General features: G+C 51.5%; 1 protein-coding gene across 1 annotated transcript in view; it reads right to left on the bottom strand.

Moving 5' to 3' along the window:
* Nucleotides 1-20,000, bottom strand: part of bicra (BRD4 interacting chromatin remodeling complex associated protein) — a 96,119-nt gene that overhangs the window by 29,135 nt on the left and 46,984 nt on the right. Inside the window, exon 7 of the mRNA XM_065027244.1 lies at nucleotides 8,228-8,773. Within this exon, the coding sequence (XP_064883316.1) occupies nucleotides 8,228-8,773 (546 nt within the window). The remainder of the gene's footprint in view (nucleotides 1-8,227; nucleotides 8,774-20,000) is intronic.

Below are 20,000 nucleotides of genomic sequence, written 5' to 3'. Positions count from 1 at the left end.
AAAAAAACATGCAAGTAGAACACAGGTTTTGTCGTGCCCTCTTCACAACTATTCCCCCCCCCCCCCCCCCCCCCCCAGGAGACTGAAAAGATTTGGCATGGGTCCTCAGATCCTCAAAAAGGTTCTACAGCTGCACCATCGAGAGCCTCCTGACTGGTTGCATCACTGCCTGATATGGCAACTGCTCGGCCTCCAACCGCAAGTCACTACAGAGGGTAGTGCGTACGGCCCAGTACATCACTGAGGCCAAGCTGCCTGCCATCTAGGACCTTTACACCAGGCGGAGTCAGAGGAAGGCCCTAAAAATTGTCAAAGACTCCAGCCACCCAATTCATAGATTGTTCTCTATGCTATCGCACGGTAAGCGGTACCGGAGAGCCAAGTCTTTATTTGGATTTGATTTCACCTTTATTTAACCAGGTAGGCCAGATCACCTTTATTTAATCAGGTAGGCCAGATCACCTTTATTTAACCAGTTAGACGCCAGATCACCTTTATTTAACCAGTTAGGCCAGATCACCTTTATTTAACCAGGTAGACCAGATCACCTTTATTTAACCAGGTAGGCCAGATCACCTTTATTTAACCAGGTAGATGCCAGATCACCTTTATTTAACCAGGTAGGCCAGATCACCTTTATTTAACCAGGTAGACCAGATCACCTTTATTTAACCAGGTAGGCCAGATCACCTTTATATAACCAGGTAGACCAGATCACCTTTATTTAACCAGGTACCAGATCACCTTTATTTAACCAGGTAGGCCAGTTCACCTTTATTTAACCAGGTAGGCCAGATCACCTTTATTTAACCAGGTAGACCAGATCACCTTTATTTAACCAGGTAGACGCCAGATCACCTTTATTTAACCAGGTAGACGCCAGATCACCTTTATTTAACCAGGTAGACCAGATCACCTTTATTTAACCAGGTAGGCCAGATCACCTTTATTTAACCAGGTAGACGCCAGATCACCTTTATTTAACCAGGTAGGCCAGATCACCTTTATTTAACCAGGTAGACCAGATCACCTTTATTTAACCAGGTAGACCAGATCACCTTTATTTAACCAGTTAGACCAGATCACCTTTATTTAACCAGTTAGACCAGATCACCTTTATTTAACCAGTTAGACCAGATCACCTTTATTTAACCAGGTAGGCCAGATCACCTTTATTTAACCAGGTAGACCAGATCACCTTTATTTAACCAGTTAGACCAGATCACCTTTATTTAACCAGTTAGACCAGATCACCTTTATTTAACCAGTTAGACCAGATCACCTTTATTTAACCAGGTAGGCCAGATCACCTTTATTTAACCAGGTAGGCCAGTTGAGAACAAGTTCTCATTTACAAACTGTGACCCTGACCAAGGTAAAGCAAAGCAGTTTGACACAAACAACAACACAGAGTTACACGTGGAATAAACAACAACACAGAGTTACACGTGGAGTAAACAACAACACAGAGTTACACGTGGAGTAAACAACAACACAGAGTTACACGTGGAGTAAACAACAACACAGAGTTACACGTGGAGTAAACAAACATACAATCAATAACATAATAGAGAAAGTCTAGGTCCAAGAGGCTTCTAAACAGCTTCTACCACCAAACCATTCAACTCCTGAACATCTAATCAAATGGCTACCCAAACTATTAGCACCCCCCTCTCTTTTACACCGCTGCTAGTATCATAGTCACTTTAATTAGCTCTACCTACATGTACATCCAACCTGAACTAACCGGTACTCCCTGTATATAGCCTCCACATTGACTCTGTACCGGTACCCCCTGTATATAGCCTCCACATTGACTCTGTACCGGTACCCCCTGTATATAGCCTCCACATTGACTCTGTACTGGTACCCCCTGTATATAGCCTCCACATTGACTCTGTACTGGTACCCCCTGTATATAGCCTCCACATTGACTCTGTACCGGTACCCCCTGTATATAGTCTCCACATTGACTATGTACCGGTACCCACTGTATATAGTCTCCACATTGACTCTCTACCGGTACCCCCTGTATATAGCCTCCACATTGACTCTGTACCGTAATACCCTGTATATAGTCTCCACATTGACTCTGTACAGGTACCCCCTGTATATAGCCTCCACATTGACTCTGTACAGGTACCCCCTGTATATAGCCTCCACATTGACTCTGTACAGGTACCCCCTGTATATAGCCTCCACATTGACTCTGTACTGGTACCCCCTGTATATAGCCTCCACATTGACTCTGTACTGGTACCCCCTGTATATAGCCTCCACATTGACTCTGTACCGGTACCCCCTGTATATAGCCTCCACATTGACTCTGTACCGGTACCCCCTGTATATAGCCTCCACATTGACTCTGTACCGGTACCCCCTGTATATAGCCTCTACATTGACTCTGTACCGGTACCCCCTGTATATAGCCTCCACATTGACTCTGTACCGTAACACCCTGTATATAGCCTCCACATTGACTCTGTACTGGTACCCCCTGTATATAGCCTCCACATTGACTCTGTACCGTAATACCCTGTATATAGTCTCCACATTGACTCTGTACTGGTACCCCCCTGTATATAGCCTCCACATTGACTCTGTACTGGTACCCCCTGTATATAGCCTCCACATTGACTCTGTACCGTAATACCCTGTATATAGCCTTCACATTGACTCTGTACCGTAATACCCTGTATATAGTCTCCACATTGACTCTGTACTGGTACCCCCTGTATATAGCCTCCACATTGACTCTGTACCGGTACCCCCTGTATATAGCCTCCACATTGACTCTGTACCGTAATACCCTGTATATAGTCTCCACATTGACTCTGTACAGGTACCCCCTGTATATAGTCTCCACATTGACTCTGTACAGGTACCCCCTGTATATAGCCTCCACATTGACTCTGTACCGGTACCCCCTGTATATAGCCTCCACATTGACTCTGTACCGTAACACCCTGTATATAGCCTCCACATTGACTCTGTACTGGTACCCCCTGTATATAGCCTCCACATTGACTCTGTACTGGTACCCCCTGTATATAGCCTCCACATTGACTCTGTACCGGTACCCCCTGTATATAGCCTCCACATTGACTCTGTACCGGTACCCCCTGTATATAGCCTCTACATTGACTCTGTACCGGTACCCCCTGTATATAGCCTCCACATTGACTCTGTACCGTAACACCCTGTATATAGCCTCCACATTGACTCTGTACTGGTACCCCCTGTATATAGCCTCCACATTGACTCTGTACTGGTACCCCCTGTATATAGCCTCCACATTGACTCTGTACTGGTACCCCCTGTATATAGCCTCCACATTGACTCTGTACTGGTACCCCCTGTATATAGCCTCCACATTGACTCTGTACCGTAATACCCTGTATATAGTCTCCACATTGACTCTGTACTGGTACCCCCTGTATATAGCCTCCACATTGACTCTGTACTGGTACCCCCTGTATATAGCCTCCACATTGACTCTGTACTGGTACCCCCTGTATATAGCCTCCACATTGACTCTGTACCGTAATACCCTGTATATAGCCTTCACATTGACTCTGTACCGTAATACCCTGTATATAGTCTCCACATTGACTCTGTACTGGTACCCCCTGTATATAGCCTCCACATTGACTCTGTACCGGTACCCCCTGTATATAGCCTCCACATTGACTCTGTACCGTAATACCCTGTATATAGTCTCCACATTGACTCTGTACAGGTACCCCCTGTATATAGCCTCCACATTGACTCTGTACAGGTACCCCCTGTATATAGCCTCCACATTGACTCTGTACCGGTACCCCCTGTATATAGCCTCCACATTGACTCGGTACCGTAATACCCTGTATATAGTCTCCACATTGACTCTGTACAGGTACCCCCTGTATATAGCCTCCACATTGACTCTGTACAGGTACCCCCTGTATATAGCCTCCACATTGACTCTGTACAGGTACCCCCTGTATATAGCCTCCACATTGACTCTGTACTGGTACCCCCTGTATATAGTCTCCACATTGACTCTGTACTGGTACCCCCTGTATATAGCCTCCACATTGACTCTGTACAGGTACCCCCTGTATATAGCCTCCACATTGACTCTGTACCGGTACCCCTGTATATAGCCTCCACATTGACTCTGTACCGGTACCCCCTGTATATAGCCTCTACATTGACTCTGTACCGGTACCCCCTGTATATAGCCTCCACATTGACTCTGTACCGTAACACCCTGTATATAGCCTCCACATTGACTCTGTACTGGTACCCCCTGTATATAGCCTCCACATTGACTCTGTACTGGTACCCCCTGTATATAGCCTCCACATTGACTCTGTACTGGTACCCCCTGTATATAGCCTCCACATTGACTCTGTACCGGTACCCCCTGTATATAGCCTCCACATTGACTCTGTACCGGTACCCCCTGTATATAGCCTCTACATTGACTCTGTACCGGTACCCCCTGTATATAGCCTCCACATTGACTCTGTACCGTAACACCCTGTATATAGCCTCCACATTGACTCTGTACTGGTACCCCCTGTATATAGCCTCCACATTGACTCTGTACTGGTACCCCCTGTATATAGCCTCCACATTGACTCTGTACTGGTACCCCCTGTATATAGCCTCCACATTGACTCTGTACCGTAATACCCTGTATATAGTCTCCACATTGACTCTGTACTGGTACCCCCTGTATATAGCCTCCACATTGACTCTGTACTGGTACCCCCTGTATATAGCCTCCACATTGACTCTGTACCGTAATACCCTGTATATAGCCTTCACATTGACTCTGTACCGTAATACCCTGTATATAGTCTCCACATTGACTCTGTACTGGTACCCCCTGTATATAGCCTCCACATTGACTCTGTACCGGTACCCCCTGTATATAGCCTCCACATTGACTCTGTACCGTAATACCCTGTATATAGTCTCCACATTGACTCTGTACAGGTACCCCCTGTATATAGCCTCCACATTGACTCTGTACAGGTACCCCCTGTATATAGCCTCCACATTGACTCTGTACCGGTACCCCCTGTATATAGCCTCCACATTGACTCGGTACCGGTACCCCCTGTATATAGTCTCCACATTGACTCTGTACCGGTACCCCCTGTATATAGTCTCCACATTGACTCTGTAGCGGTACCCCCTGTATATAGCCTCCACATTGACTCTGTACCGGTACCCCCTGTATATAGTCTCCACATTGACTCTGTACAGGTACCCCCTGTATATAGCCTCCACATTGACTCGGTACCGGTACCCCCTGTATATAGCCTCCACATTGACTCGGTACCGGTACCCCCTGTATATAGCCTCCACATTGACTCTGTACTGGTACCCCCTGTATATAGCCTCCACATTGACTCTGTACCGGTACCCCCCTGTATATAGCCTCCACATTGACTCTGTACCGTAACACCCTGTATATAGCCTCCACATTGACTCTGTACCGTAACATCCTGTATATAGCCTCCACATTGACCCTGTACTGGTACCCCCTGTATATAGCCTCCACATTGACTCTGTACCGTAACACCCTGTATATAGCCTCCACATTGACTCTGTACCGTAACACCCTGTATATAGCCTCCACATTGACTCTGTACCGGTACCCCCTGTATATAGCCTCCACATTGACTCTGTACCGTAACACCCTGTATATAGCCTCCACATTGACTCTGTACCGTAACACCCTGTATATAGCCTCCACATTGACTCTGTACCGTAACATCCTGTATATAGCCTCCACATTGACTCTGTACTGGTACCCCCTGTATATAGCCTCCACATTGACTCTGTACCGTAACACCCTGTATATAGCCTCCACATTGACTCTGTACCGTAACACCCTGTATATAGCCTCCACATTGACTCTGTACCGGTACCCCCTGTATATAGCCTCCACATTGACTCTGTACCGTAACACCCTGTATATAGCCTCCACATTGACTCTGTACCGTAACACCCTGTATATACCCTCCACATTGACTCTGTACCGGTACCCCCTGTATATAGCCTCTACATTGACTCTGTACCGGTACCCCCTGTATATAGCCTCCACATTGACTCTGTACCGGTACCCCCTGTATATAGCCTCCACATTGACTCTGTACCGTAACACCCTGTATATAGCCTCCACATTGACTCTGTACCGTAACACCCTGTATATAGCCTCCACATTGACTCTGTACCAGTACCCCCTGTATATAGCCTCCACATTGACTCTGTACCGGTACCCCCTGTATATAGCCTCCACATTGACTCTGTACCGTAACACCCAGTATATAGCCTCCACATTGACTCTGTACCGTAACACCCTGTATATAGCCTCCACATTGACTCTGTACCAGTACCCCCTGTATATAGCCTCCACATTGACTCTGTACCGGTACCCCCTGTATATAGCCTCCACATTGACTCTGTACCGGTACCCCCTGTATATAGCCTCCACATTGACTCTGTACCGGTACCCCCTGTATATAGCCTCCACATTGACTCTGTACCGGTACCCCCTGTATATAGCCTCCACATTGACTCGGTACTGGTACCCCCTGTATATAGCCTCCACATTGACTCTGTACTGGTACCCCCTGTATATAGCCTCCACATTGACTCTGTACCAGTACCCCCTGTATATAGCCTCCACATTGACTCTATACCGGTACACCCTGTATATAGCCTCCACATTGACTCTATACCGGTACCCCCTGTATATATTGTTATTTCACTCTAAGGTCACTGTGAGGTCTACTACACCTGTTGTATTCAGCATTTCACTGTAAGGTCTACTACACCTGTTGTATTCAGCATTTCACTGTGAGGTCTACCACACCTGTTGTATTCAGCATTTCACTGTGAGGTCTACCACACCTGTTATATTCAGCATTTCACTGTAAGGTCTACCTACACCTGTTGTATTCAGCATTTCACTGTAAGGTCTACTACACCTGTTGTATTCAGCATTTCACTGTAAGGTCTACTACACCTGTTGTATTCAGCATTTCACTGTGAGGTCTACTACACCTGTTGTATTCAGCATTTCACTGTGAGGTCTACTACACCTGTTGTATTCAGCATTTCACTGTGAGGTCTACTACACCTGTTGTATTCAGCATTTCACTGTGAGGTCTACTACACCTGTTGTATTCAGCATTTCACTGTGAGGTCTACTACACCTGTTGTATTCAGCATTTCACTGTGAGGTCTACTACACCTGTTGTATTCAGCATTTCACTGTAAGGTCTACTACACCTGTTGTATTCAGCATTTCACTGTGAGGTCTACTACACCTGTTGTATTCAGCATTTCACTGTGAGGTCTACTACACCTGTTGTATTCAGCATTTCACTGTAAGGTCTACTACACCTGTTGTATTCAGCATTTCACTGTAAAGTCTACTACACCTGTTGTATTCAGCATTTCACTGTGAGGTCTACCTACACCTGTTGTATTCAGCATTTCACTGTGAGGTCTACTACACCTGTTGTATTTGGCATTTCACAGTAAGGTCTACTACACCTGTTGTATTCAGCATTTCACTGTGAGGTCTACTACACCTGTTGTATTCAGCATTTCACTGTGAGGTCTACTACACCTGTTGTATTTGGCATTTCACAGTAAGGTCTACTACACCTGTTGTATTCAGCATTTCACAGTAAGGTCTACTACACCTGTTGTATTCAGCATTTCACTGTGAGGTCTACTACACCTGTTGTATTCAGCATTTCACTGTAAGGTCTACTACACCTGTTGTATTCAGCATTTCACTGTGAGGTCTACTACACCTGTTGTATTCAGCATTTCACTGTAAGGTCTACTACACCTGTTGTATTCAGCATTTCACTGTAAGGTCTACTACACCTGTTGTATTCAGCATTTCACTGTAAGGTCTACTACACCTGTTGTATTCAGCATTTCACTGTGAGGTCTACTACACCTGTTGTATTCAGCATTTCACTGTGAGGTCTACTACACCTGTTGTATTCAGCATTTCACTGTAAGGTCTACTACACCTGTTGTATTCAGCATTTCACTGTAAGGTCTACTACACCTGTTGTATTCAGCATTTCACTGTTGTATTTGGCGCATGTGACAAATAAACTGTGATTTGATAAGATGTGATAACTTAACAACCAATCAAAACATCCGAGCAGCGAGATAAGTGTTAGGGTGTGTCACTTCAGACCTGCTGTAGTTTCTGTTGTGGAGAGGGCTGAGCGATGGGCTGAGCGATGGGCTGAGCGATGGGCTGAGCCTGGGTCTTCACCACTCCACCGCCGGGGGCCCCCACCTCGGGCACCGTAAATTGGAACCCTGCAGGAGGGCCCTGGAGAGTCTGGGAGGGTTTGGGGGAGCAGGTGGGAGGGGGGACGTCAGGTTGGTAGGGAGCAGGCTGGGAGGGGGGCCGGGATTGGATGTGCATCTGTTGTTGTTGTTGTTGTTGTTGTGCAGGCTGGGGGGAGCCAGGGATCTGGTTGTGGATAATGAACATTGGGGGAAGAGATGAGGGGGTGCAGGAGCGGACAGGGGTCTGTGGCTGGGAGGGGGTGCGGGAGCGGACAGGGGTCTGTGGCTGGGAGGGGGTGCAGGACTGGCCATGGTGGTGGGGGGACTGCAGGGGGAAGAGGGAGGGCTGAGGGCTGTCCGACAGAGGGGGAGCAGTGTGGGAGGCCAGGGGCTGGGAGGGGGACAGGCTCTGGAGCTTCAACTGCTGTCCAGCCGCCTGGGGCATCTAGGGTTAGAGGTCAAAACAGACAGGAAACACATCAGACACAGAGGCTCCAAATAATACCAGACTTTAAAAAAATAAAACATGTGAAAACAGCATTATAACATCATCAAGGAGGAGCAGAGGAGGAGCAGAGAGGAGCAGGGAGGAGCAGAAGAGGAGCAGAGGAGGAGCAGAGGAGGAGCAGAGAGGAGCAGAGGAGGAGCAGAGGAGGAGCGGGAGGAGCAGAGAGGAGCAGAGAGGGAGAGAGGAGGAGCAGAGGAGGAGCGGAGAGGAGCAGAGAGGAGCAGGGAGGAGCAGGGAGGAGCAGGGAGGAGCAGAGAGGAGCAGAGAGGAGCAGAGGAGGAGCAGAGAGGAGCAGAGAGGAGCAGGGAGGAGCAGAGGAGGAGCGGAGAGGAGCAGGGAGGAGCAGGGAGGAGCAGAGGAGGAGCAGAGAGGAGCAGAGGAGGAGCAGAGAGGAGCAGAGAGGAGCAGAGAGGAGCAGGGAGGAGCAGAGGAAGGAGCAGAGGAGCAGGGAGGAGCAAAGAGGAGCAGGGAGGAGTTTGAGGGGAGCAGGAGGAGCAGAGGAGGAGCAGCAGAGAGGAGCAGTTGGAGGAGCAGGAGGAGCAGAGGAGGAGCAGAGAGGAGCAGAGAGGAGCAGGGAGGAGCAGAGGAGGAGCAGAGGAGGAGCAGTTGTGCAGGGCAGAGAGGAGCAGAGAGGAGGAGCAGAGGAGGACAGAGAGGAGCAGGAGGAGCAGAGGAGGGAGCAGGGAGGAGCAGGGGAGGTGGCTGAGGAGAGGGCAGAGGAGGAGCAGGGGAGGAGCAGAGAGGAGCAGAGGAGGAGCAGAGAGGAGCAGAGAGTGGCAGGGAGGACTGCAGGAGGAGCAGAGAGGAGGAGAGGGAGGGCAGAGAGGGGCAGGGAGGAGCAGAGGAGGGGAGGAGCAGGAGGAGCAGAGAGGGCAGGGGAGGGAGCAGAGAGGAGCAGAGGAGGAGCAGAGGAGCAGAGGAGGAGCAGGGAGGATCTAGGGTTAGAGGAGCAGGAGGAGCAGGGAGGAAACAGGAGCAGGAGGAGGCGGAGGGAGCAGGGAGGAGCTTTAAGGGAGGAGCAGAGAGGAGCAGTGAGGAGCAGAGGGAGGAGCAGAGAGTCAGCAGAGAGGAGAGGAGCAGAGGAGGAGCAGAGAGGAGCAGGGAGGAGCAGAGAGGAGCAGAGAGGAGCAGAGGAGGAGCAGAGAGGAGCAGAGAGGAGCAGAGGAGGAGCAGGGAGGAGCAGAGAGGAGCAGAGGAGGAGCAGAGGAGGAGCAGAGAGGGAGAGCAGAGGAGAGAGGAGGAGCAGAGAGGAGGAGCAGAGAGGAGCAGAGAGGAGCAGGGAGGAGAGAGGAAGGAGGAGCAGAGAGAGGGCAGCAGAGGAGGAGCAGAGAGGAGCAGGGGAGGAGCAGAGAGGAGCAGGGAGGAGCAGAGGAGGAGCAGAGGAGGAGCAGAGGAGGAGCAGAGAGGAGCAGAGGAGGAGCAGAGAGGAGCAGAGAGGAGCAGGAGGAGCAGAGAGGAGCAGAGGAGGAGCAGAGAGGAGCAGAGGAGGGAGAGAGGAGCAGAGGAGGAGCACGGAGAGGAGCAGAAGAGGAGCAGAGGAGGAGCAGAGAGGAGCAGAGCAGGAGCAGGGAGAGGAGGCAGGAGGAGCAGAGAGGAGCAGAGAGGAGCAGAGGAGGAGCAGAGAGAGGAGCAGAGAGGAGCAGAGAGGAGCAGAGGAGGAGCAGAGGAGGAGCAGAGAGGAGCAGAGAGGAGCAGAGAGGAGCAGAGAGGAGCAGAGAGGAGCAGAGGAGGAGCAGAGAGGAGCAGAGAGGGCAGGGAGGAGAGAGGGAGCAGAGGAGGAGCGGAGAGGAGCAGAGGCAAGGAGGAGCAGGGAGGAGCAGAGGAGGAGCAGAGAGGAGCAGAGAGGACAGAGGAGGAGGAGAGGAGCAGAGGAGAGAAAGACCCTGCAGAGAGGAACAGAGGCAGAGAGGAGCAGAGAGGAGCAGAGAGGAGCAGATGAGGAGTCAAGGGAGGAGCAGAGGAGGAGGCAGATGAAAGCAGAGAGGAGAGATGAGGAGCAGAGGGAGCAGAGAGGAGAGGAGGGCAGCAGAGGAGGGAGCAGAAGGACCAGGAGGTCAGGGAAGGAGCAGAGATGGGGCAAAGGAGCCAGACAAACCAGGAGCAAGGAGAGGAGCACCAGACGAGAGAGATGAGCAGAGGGAGGCATTCAGGGAAGTGACTGTAGAGCAGAGAGGAGCAGAGGATGATCTGAGGAGCAGGAGCCAGAGGAGGGAGAGGAGCAGAGGAGCAGGGAGGAGCAGAGGGAGGAGCAGAGCAGAGGAGGAAGGAGCAGGAGGAGGCAGGGAGGAGCAGAGGAGGGGAGAGGAGCAGGGGCAGGAGGAGCAGAGGAGAGGAGCACAGAGGAGCAGGAGGAGAGGAGGCAGAGAGGAGCAGAGGAAGGAGCAGGGAGGAGGAGGAGGAGCCAGAGGAGGAGGGGAGAGGAGCAGAGGAGGAGAGGAGGAGCAGGAGCGGAGAGGAGGAGGGAGCCAGAGGAGGAGGGAGGAGCAGAGGAGGAGCCAGGAGGAGCAGGAGAGGAGCAGAGGAGCAGAGGAGGAGCAGAGAGGAGCAGAGGAGGGCAGAGGAGGAGGGAGAGAGGAGCAGAGGGAGCAGAGAGAGGAGCAGAGGAGGAGCAGAGGAGCAGGAGGAGCCAGAGGAGGAGCAGAGGAGGAGCCAGAGGAGGAGAGAGAAAGGAGCAGGAGGAGCCAGAGGAGCAGAGAGGAGCAGAGGAGCAGAGGAGGAGCAGAAAGGAGCGGAGAGGAGCAGAGAGGAGCAGAAAGGAGCGGAGAGGAGCAGAGAGGAGCAGAAAGGAGCGGAGAGGAGCAGAGAGGAGCAGAAAGGAGCAGAAGGGGGCAGAGGAGCAGAAAGGAGCAAGGGAGAGGAGCAGGGAAAGAGGGCAGAGGAGGAAGGAGGGGAGAGGAGCAGGGAGGCCAGAGGAGGGGAGAGGAGCAGAGAGGAGCAGAAAGGAGCGGAGAGGAGCAGAGAGGAGCAGAAAGGAGCGGAGAGGAGCAGAGAGGAGCAGAAAGGAGCGGAGAGGAGCAGAGGAGGAGCAGGGAGGAGCAGAGAGGAGCAGAGAGGAGCAGAAAGGAGCGGAGAGGAGCAGAGAGGAGCAGAGGAGCGGAGAGGAGCAGAGGCAGGTATAGGACATCAAGCAAAAACAGGAGAGGAGCAGAGAGGAGCGAGGACAGAGAGGATTAGAGAGGACAGAGAGGAGGAGAGAGGACAGAAAGGAGGAGGAGAGCAGGAGAGAGGAGGAGAGGACAAGCAGATACAGGACATCAGGCAGAAAACAGCAGTCAATGTGGAGGCTATATACAGGGGACAGCATGATGACACACATGATCAACTTTCAGAGAGAACAGGTTGTGAGGACCACACAGAGACACAAGCACCCTGCTGGTCAGTTTCTACAGGAAAACTAGGGCTAGTGTTATACTACTGCCCGTGGAAAAGAACAAGTCCATCCTCCAACCTGAAACACAACACGATGAGAAAGCCAAAAAGGTGTAGCATTCTGCCTGGCCTGCGAGAGACAGTTGAAAGGAGGAGAGATGATCTTGTGTTATTATGCGGAGGGGAACCGGTGGACGCGGGTTCTGGGAAGGTTTAAGCCAAGGGTTTCTGGGAATAGAAGGGGGTGGGCATCTAGGTTTGGGGCAAAACCCAGTTGTTGCATGAGAGGGGTAGAGAGACTGTAGCAAAGAGGGCGTATCACAGTCACTGTAGTCAACAGAGGAGCAGGGAGCCAGAGGAGGGGAGAGGAGCAGGGAGCCAGAGGAGGGGAGAGGAGCAGGGAGCCAGAGGAGGGGAGAGGAGGAAGGAGCCAGAGGAGGGAGAGGAGCCAGAGGAGGGGAGAGGAGCAGAGGAGCCAGAGGGAGGGGAGCAAGGAGCCAGAGGAGGGGAGAGGAGCAAGGAGCCAGAGGAGGGGAGAGGAGCCAGAGGAGGGGAGAGGAGCAGGGAGCCAGAGGAGGGGAGAGGAGCAGGGAGCCAGAGGAGGGGAGAGGAGCAGGGGAGCCAGAGGAGGGGAGAGGAGCAGGGAGCCAGAGGAGGGGAGAGGAGGAAGGAGCCAGAGGAGGGGAGAGGAGCCAGAGGAGGGGAGAGGAGCAGGGAGCCAGAGGAGGGGAGAGGAGCAACAGGGAGCCGTAGAAGGGGAGAGGAGCAGGGGAGCCGTAGGAGGGGAGGGGAGAGGAGGAAGGAGCCAGAGGAGGGAGAGAGGAGCCAGAGGAGGGAGAGGAGCAGGGAGCCAGAGGAGGGGAGAGGAGCAAGGAGCCAGAGGAGGGAGAGGAGCAGGGAGCCAGAGGAGGGGAGAGGAGAAGGAGCCAGAGGAGGGGAGAGGAGCAGGGAGCCAGAGGAGGAGGGAGAGGAGCAGGGAGCCAGAGGAGGTGAGAGGAGCAGGGAGCCAGAGGAGGGGAGAGGAGCAGGGAGCCGAGGAGAGGAGCAGAGGAGGGGAGGAGGGAGCCAGAGGAGGGGAGAGGAGCAGGGAGCCAGAGGAGGGGAGAGGAGCAGGGAGCCAGAGGAGGGGAGAGGAGCAGGGAGCCAGAGGAGGGGAGAGGAGCAGGGAGCCAGAGGAGGGGAGAGGAGGAGGGAGCCAGAGGAGGGGAGAGGAGGAAGGAGCCAGAGGAGGGGAGAGGAGCAGGGAGCCGTAGGAGGGGAGAGGAGCCAGAGGAGGGGAGAGGAGCAAGGAGCCAGAGGAGGGAGAGGAGCAGGGAGCCGTAGAGGAGGAGAGGAGCAGGGAGCCAGAGGAGGGGAGAGGAGCAGGGAGCCAGAGGAGGGGAGAGGAGCAGGGAGCCGTAGGAGGGGAGAGGAGCAGGGAGCCAGAGGAGGGGAGGAGGGGCAGAGGAGGGGAGGAGGAGAGGAGAGGAGCAGGGAGCCAGAGGAGCAGGGAGCCGGAGAGGAGCAGGGAGAGGAGCAGGGAGCCAGAGGGAGCAGGGGAGGCCAGAGGAGCCGAGGGGGAGAGGAGCAGGAGCCAGAGGAGGGAGAGGAGCAGGAGCCAGAGGAGGAGAGGAGCAGGGAGCCAGAGGAGGGGAGAGGAGCAAGGGAGCCAGAGGAGGGAGAGGAGCAGGGAGCCGTAGGGAGAGGAGAGGAGCCAGGAGGAGAGGAGCAGGGAGCCAGAGGAGGGGAGAGGGAGCCAGAGGAGGGGAGAGGAGCAGGGAGCCAGAGGAGGGGAGAGGAGCAGGGAGCCAGAGGAGGGAGAGGAGCAGGGAGCCGTAGGAGGGGAGAGGAGCAGGGGAGCCGAGGAGGGAGGAGAGAGGAGCCGTAGGAGGGAGAGGAGCAGGGAGCCAGAGAGGGGAGGGGAGAGGACCAGGGAGGCAGAGGAGGAGAGGAGCAGGGAGCCAGGAGGGAGAGGAGCAGGGAGCCAGAGGAGGGGGAGAGGAGCAGGGAGCCGAGGAGGGGAGAGGAGCAGGGAGGCAGAGGAGGGGAGAGGAGCAGGGGAGCCAGAGGAGGGAGAGGAGCAGGGAGCCAGAGGAGGGGAGAGGAGCAGGGAGCCGTAGGAGGGGAGAGGAGCAGGGAGCCAGAGGAGGGGAGAGGAGCAGGGAGCCAGAGGAGGGGAGAGGAGCAGGGAGCCAGAGGAGGGGAGAGGAGCAGGGAGCCGTAGGAGGGGAGAGGAGCAAGGAGGAGAGGAGCAGGGAGCCAGAGGAGGGGAGAGGAGCAGGGAGCCGAGGAGGAGGAGCAGGAGCCAGAGGAGGGGAGAGGAGCAGGGAGCGTAGGAGGGGAGAGGAGCAGGGAGCCGTAGGAGGGGAGAGGAGCAGGGAGCCGTAGGAGGGGAGAGGAGCAGGGAGCCGTAGGAGGGGAGAGGAGCAGGGAGCCGAGGGAGGGAGAGGAGCAGGGAGCCGAGGAGTGGAGAGGAGCAGGGAGCCAGAGGAGGGAGAGGAGCAGGGAGCCAGAGGAGGGGAGAGGAGCAGGGAGCCAGAGGAGGGGAGAGGAGCAGGGAGCCGTAGGAGGGGAGAGGAGCAGGGAGCCAGAGGAGGGGAGAGGAGCAGGGAGCCAGAGGAGGGGAGAGGAGCAGGGAGCCGTAGGAGGGGGGAGAGGAGCAGGAGGGAGCCAGAGGAGGGGAGAGGAGCAGGGAGCCGAGGAGGGAGAGGAGCAGGGAGCCAGAGGAGGGAGAGGAGCAGGAGCCAGAGGAGGGAGAGGAGCAGGGAGCCGAGGAGGGGAGAGGAGAGGGAGCCGAGGAGGGGAGAGGAGCAGGAGCCAGAGGAGGGGAGAGGAGCAGGGAGCAAGAGGAGGAGAGGAGCAGGGAGCCAGTAGGAGGGGAGGAGCAGGAGCCGTAGGAGGGAGAGGAGCAGGGAGGGAGAGAGCAGGAGCCGTAGAGGAGGGAGAGGAGCAGGGAGCCAGTAGCAGGGGAGAGGAGCAGGGAGCCAGAGGAGGGGAGAGGAGCAAGGGAGCCAGAGGAGAGAGGAGCAGGAGCCGTAGGAGGGGAGAGGAGCAGGGAGCCGAGGAGGAGAGAGGAGCAGGGGGAGCCAGAGGAGGGGAGGAGGAGCAGGGAGCCGTAGGAGGGGAGAGGAGCAGGGAGCCAGAGGAGGGGAGAGGAGCAGGGAGCCAGAGGAGGGGAGAGGAGCAGGGGAGAGAGGGAGGGGAGGGAGCAGGGAGCCGTAGGAGGGAGAGGAGCAGGGAGCCAGAGGAGGGAGAGGAGCAGGAGCCAGAGGAGGGAGAGGAGCAGGGAGCCATAGGAGGGAGAGGAGCAGGGAGCCGTAGGAGGAGAGAGGAGCAGGGAGCCGTGGGAGGGAGAGGAGCCAGGAGGAGGGGAGAGGAGCAGGGAGCCAGAGGAGGAGAGGAGCAGGGAGCCGTAGGAGGGGAGAGGAGCAGGGAGTATTAGGAGGGAGAGAGGAGCAGGGAGCCGTAGGAGGGGAGAGGAGCAGGGAGCCGTAGGAGGGGAGAGGAGCAGGGAGCCAGAGGAGGGGAGAGGAGCAGGGAGCCGTAGGAGGGAGAGGAGCAGGGAGCCGTAGGAGGGGAGAGGAGCAGGGAGCCAGAGGAGGGGAGAGGAGCAGGGAGGCCAGAGGAGGGGGGGAGAGGAGCAAGGAGCCAGAGGAGGGGAGAGGAGCAGGGAGCCGTAGGAGGGGAGAGGAGCAGGGAGCCGTAGGAGGGGAGAGGAGCAGGGAGCCAGAGGAGGGGAGAGGAGCAGGGAGCCAGAGGAGGGGAGAGGAGCAGGGAGCCGTAGGAGGGGAGAGGAGCAGGGAGCCAGAGGAGGGGATTAGACAATGAGAGGGGAGAGGAGCAGGGAGCCTAGTAGGAGAGGAGAGGAGCAGGGAGCCAGAGGAGGGGAGAGGAGCAGGGAGCCAGAGGAGCAGGGGGGGAGAGGAGCAGGGAGCCGTAGGAGGGAGAGGGAGCAGGGAGCCGTAGGAGGGGACAAGGAGCAGAGGGCCAGAGGAGGGAGAGGAGCAGGGAGCCGTAGGAGGGAGAGGAGCAGGGGAGTATTATAGGGGGAGAGGAGCAGGGAGCCGTAGGAGGGGAGAGGAGCAGGGAGCCAGAGGAGGGAGAGGAGCAGGGAGCCAGAGGAGGAGAGGAGCAGGGAGCCAGAGGAGGGGAGAGGAGCAGGGAGCCGTAGGAGAGAGGAGCAGGGAGTATTAGGAGATAGGGACAGGAGCAGAGGAGCAGGTCTAGTATTATAGGGAGAGGAGCAGGAGCCGTAGAGGGGAGACAGCAGAGGAGGGAGAGGAGCAAGAGGAGCCGTACAAAGGGAGGGGAGAGGAGCAGGGAGAGATAGGAGGGAGAGGAGATGGGAGGCATTATAGGAGGGGAGAGGAGCAGGGAGCCAAGAGGAGGGGAGAGGATACAGGGAGCCATAGGAGGGGAGAGGAGCAATGGGATATAACAGGAGGGAGAGGAGCAGGGAGCCGTAGGAGGGAGAGGAGCAGGAGCCAGAGGAGGGAGAGGAGCAGGTCTAGGTATGAGAGATAGACAGGGGAGCCTAGTAGGATGAGAGAGGAGCAGGGAGCCAGTAGGAGGGGAGAGGACAGGGGAGCCATAGGATGAGATAGGACAGGGGAGCCATTAGGAGGGAGAGAGGAGCAGGGAGCCAGAGGAGGGATAGGAGCAGGGAGTATGAGATATAGGAGGGGAGAGGAGACAGGGAGCCAGAGGAGGGAGATGAGGAGCAGGGAGCCAAGGAGATAGGAGCAGGGAGTATTATAGGAGGGAGAGGAGCAGGAGCTAGTATTATACAAGGAGGGAGAGGAGCAGGGGATTATAGGAGGGGGAGAGGAGCAGGGAGCCAGAGGAGGGATAGGACAGGAGCCAGAGGATACAATGAGGATGACAGGGAGTATTATAGGAGGGGATAGGACAGGTCCGTAGGATGAGATATAACAGGTCTAGTATTAGGAGGAGATAGGAGCAGGGAGTATTATACAATGAGATATGACAGGTCTAGTATGATGAGATATAACAGGTCTAGTATTATACAATGAGATATGACAGGTCTAGTATTATACAATGAGATATAACAGGTCTAGTATTATACAATGAGATATGACAGGTCTAGTATTATACAATGAGATATGACAGGTCTAGTATTATACAATGAGATATAACAGGTCTAGTATTATACAATGAGATATGACAGGTCTAGTATGATGAGATATAACAGGTCTAGTATTATACAATGAGATATAACAGGTCTAGTATTATACAATGAGATATAACAGGTCTAGTATTATACAATGAGATATGACAGGTCTAGTATTATACAATGAGATATAACAGGTCTAGTATTATACAATGAGATATGACAGGTCTAGTATTATACAATGAGATATAACAGGTCTAGTATTATACAATGAGATATGACAGGTCTAGTATTATACAATGAGATATGACAGGTCTAGTATTATACAATGAGATATGACAGGTCTAGTATTATACAATGAGATATAACAGGTCTAGTATTATACAATGAGATACAACAGGTCTAGTATTATGAGATATAACAGGTCTAGTATTATACAATGAGATATGACAGGTCTAGTATTATACAATGAGATATAACAGGTCTAGTATTATACAATGAGATATAACAGGTCTAGTATTATGAGATATAACAGGTCTAGTATTATACAATGAGATATGACAGGTCTAGTATTATACAATGAGATATGACAGGTCTAGTATTATACAATGAGATATAACAGGTCTAGTATTATACAATGAGATATAACAGGTCTAGTATTATGAGATATAACAGGTCTAGTATGATGAGATATGACAGGTCTAGTATTATACAATGAGATATGACAGGTCTAGTATGATGAGATATGACAGGTCTAGTATTATACAATGAGATATAACAGGTCTAGTATGATGAGATATGACAGGTCTAGTATTATACAATGAGATATGACAGGTCTAGTATTATACAATGAGATATAACAGGTCTAGTATTATACAATGAGATATGACAGGTCTAGTATTATACAATGAGATATGACAGGTCTAGTATTATACAATGAGATATAACAGGTCTAGTATTATACAATGAGATATAACAGGTCTAGTATGATGAGATATAACAGGTCTAGTATGATGAGATATAACAGGTCTAGTATTATACAATGAGATATAACAGGTCTAGTATTATACAATGAGATATAACAGGTCTAGTATTATACAATGAGATATAACAGGTCTAGTATGATGAGATATAACAGGTCTAGTATTATACAATGAGATATGACAGGTCTAGTATGATGAGATATAACAGGTCTAGTATTATACAATGAGATATAACAGGTCTAGTATTATACAATGAGATATAACAGGTCTAGTATGATGAGATATAACAGGTCTAGTATTATACAATGAGATATGACAGGTCTAGTATGATGAGATATAACAGGTCTGGTATTATACAATGAGATATGACAGGTCTGGTATTATACAATGAGATATGACAGGTCTAGTATGATGAGATATAACAGGTCTAGTATTATACAATGAGATATGACAGGTCTAGTATTATACAATGAGATATGACAGGTCTAGTATTATACAATGAGATATAACAGGTCTAGTATTATACAATGAGATATGACAGGTCTAGTATTATACAATGAGATATGACAGGTCTAGTATTATACAATGAGATATGACAGGTCTAGTATTATACAATGAGATATGACAGGTCTAGTATTATACAATGAGATATGACAGGTCTAGTATTATACAATGAGATATGACAGGTCTAGTATTATACAATGAGATATGACAGGTCTAGTATTATACAATGAGATATGACAGGTCTGGTATTATGAGATATAACAGGTCTAGTATGATGAGATATAACAGGTCTAGTATTATACAATGAGATATGACAGGTCTAGTATTATACAATGAGATATAACAGGTCTAGTATTATACAATGAGATATGACAGGTCTAGTATTATGAGATATAACAGGTCTAGTATGATGAGATATAACAGGTCTAGTATTATACAATGAGATATAACAGGTCTAGTATTATACAATGAGATATAACAGGTCTAGTATGATGAGATATAACAGGTCTAGTATTATACAATGAGATATAACAGGTCTAGTATGATGAGATATAACAGGTCTAGTATTATACAATGAGATATGACAGGTCTAGTATTATACAATGAGATATGACAGGTCTAGTATTATGAGATATAACAGGTCTAGTATTATGAGATATAACAGGTCTAGTATTATGAGATATAACAGGTCTAGTATGATGAGATATAACAGGTCTAGTATTATACAATGAGATATAACAGGTCTAGTATTATACAATGAGATATAACAGGTCTAGTATGATGAGATATAACAGGTCTAGTATTATACAATGAGATATAACAGGTCTAGTATTATACAATATGAGTATATGAGATAACAGGTCTAGTATGATGAGATATAACAGGTCTAGTATTATACAATGAGATATGACAGGTCTAGTATGATGAGATATAACAGGTCTAGTATTATACAATGAGATATGACAGGTCTAGTATTATACAATGAGATATGACAGGTCTAGTATGATGAGATATAACAGGTCTAGTATTATACAATGAGATATAACAGGTCTAGTATTATACAATGAGATATGACAGGTCTAGTATTATACAATGAGATATGACAGGTCTAGTATTATACAATGAGATATGACAGGTCTAGTATTATACAATGAGATATGACAGGTCTAGTATTATACAATGAGATATAACAGGTCTA

Source organism: Oncorhynchus nerka, linkage group LG14 (genome assembly GCF_034236695.1).
Source record: "Oncorhynchus nerka isolate Pitt River linkage group LG14, Oner_Uvic_2.0, whole genome shotgun sequence".
Taxonomy (NCBI): Eukaryota; Metazoa; Chordata; class Actinopteri; order Salmoniformes; family Salmonidae; genus Oncorhynchus; species Oncorhynchus nerka.
The sequence above is the reverse complement of the archived record's forward strand: the minus strand, read 5'-3'. Positions and strand labels throughout refer to the sequence as shown.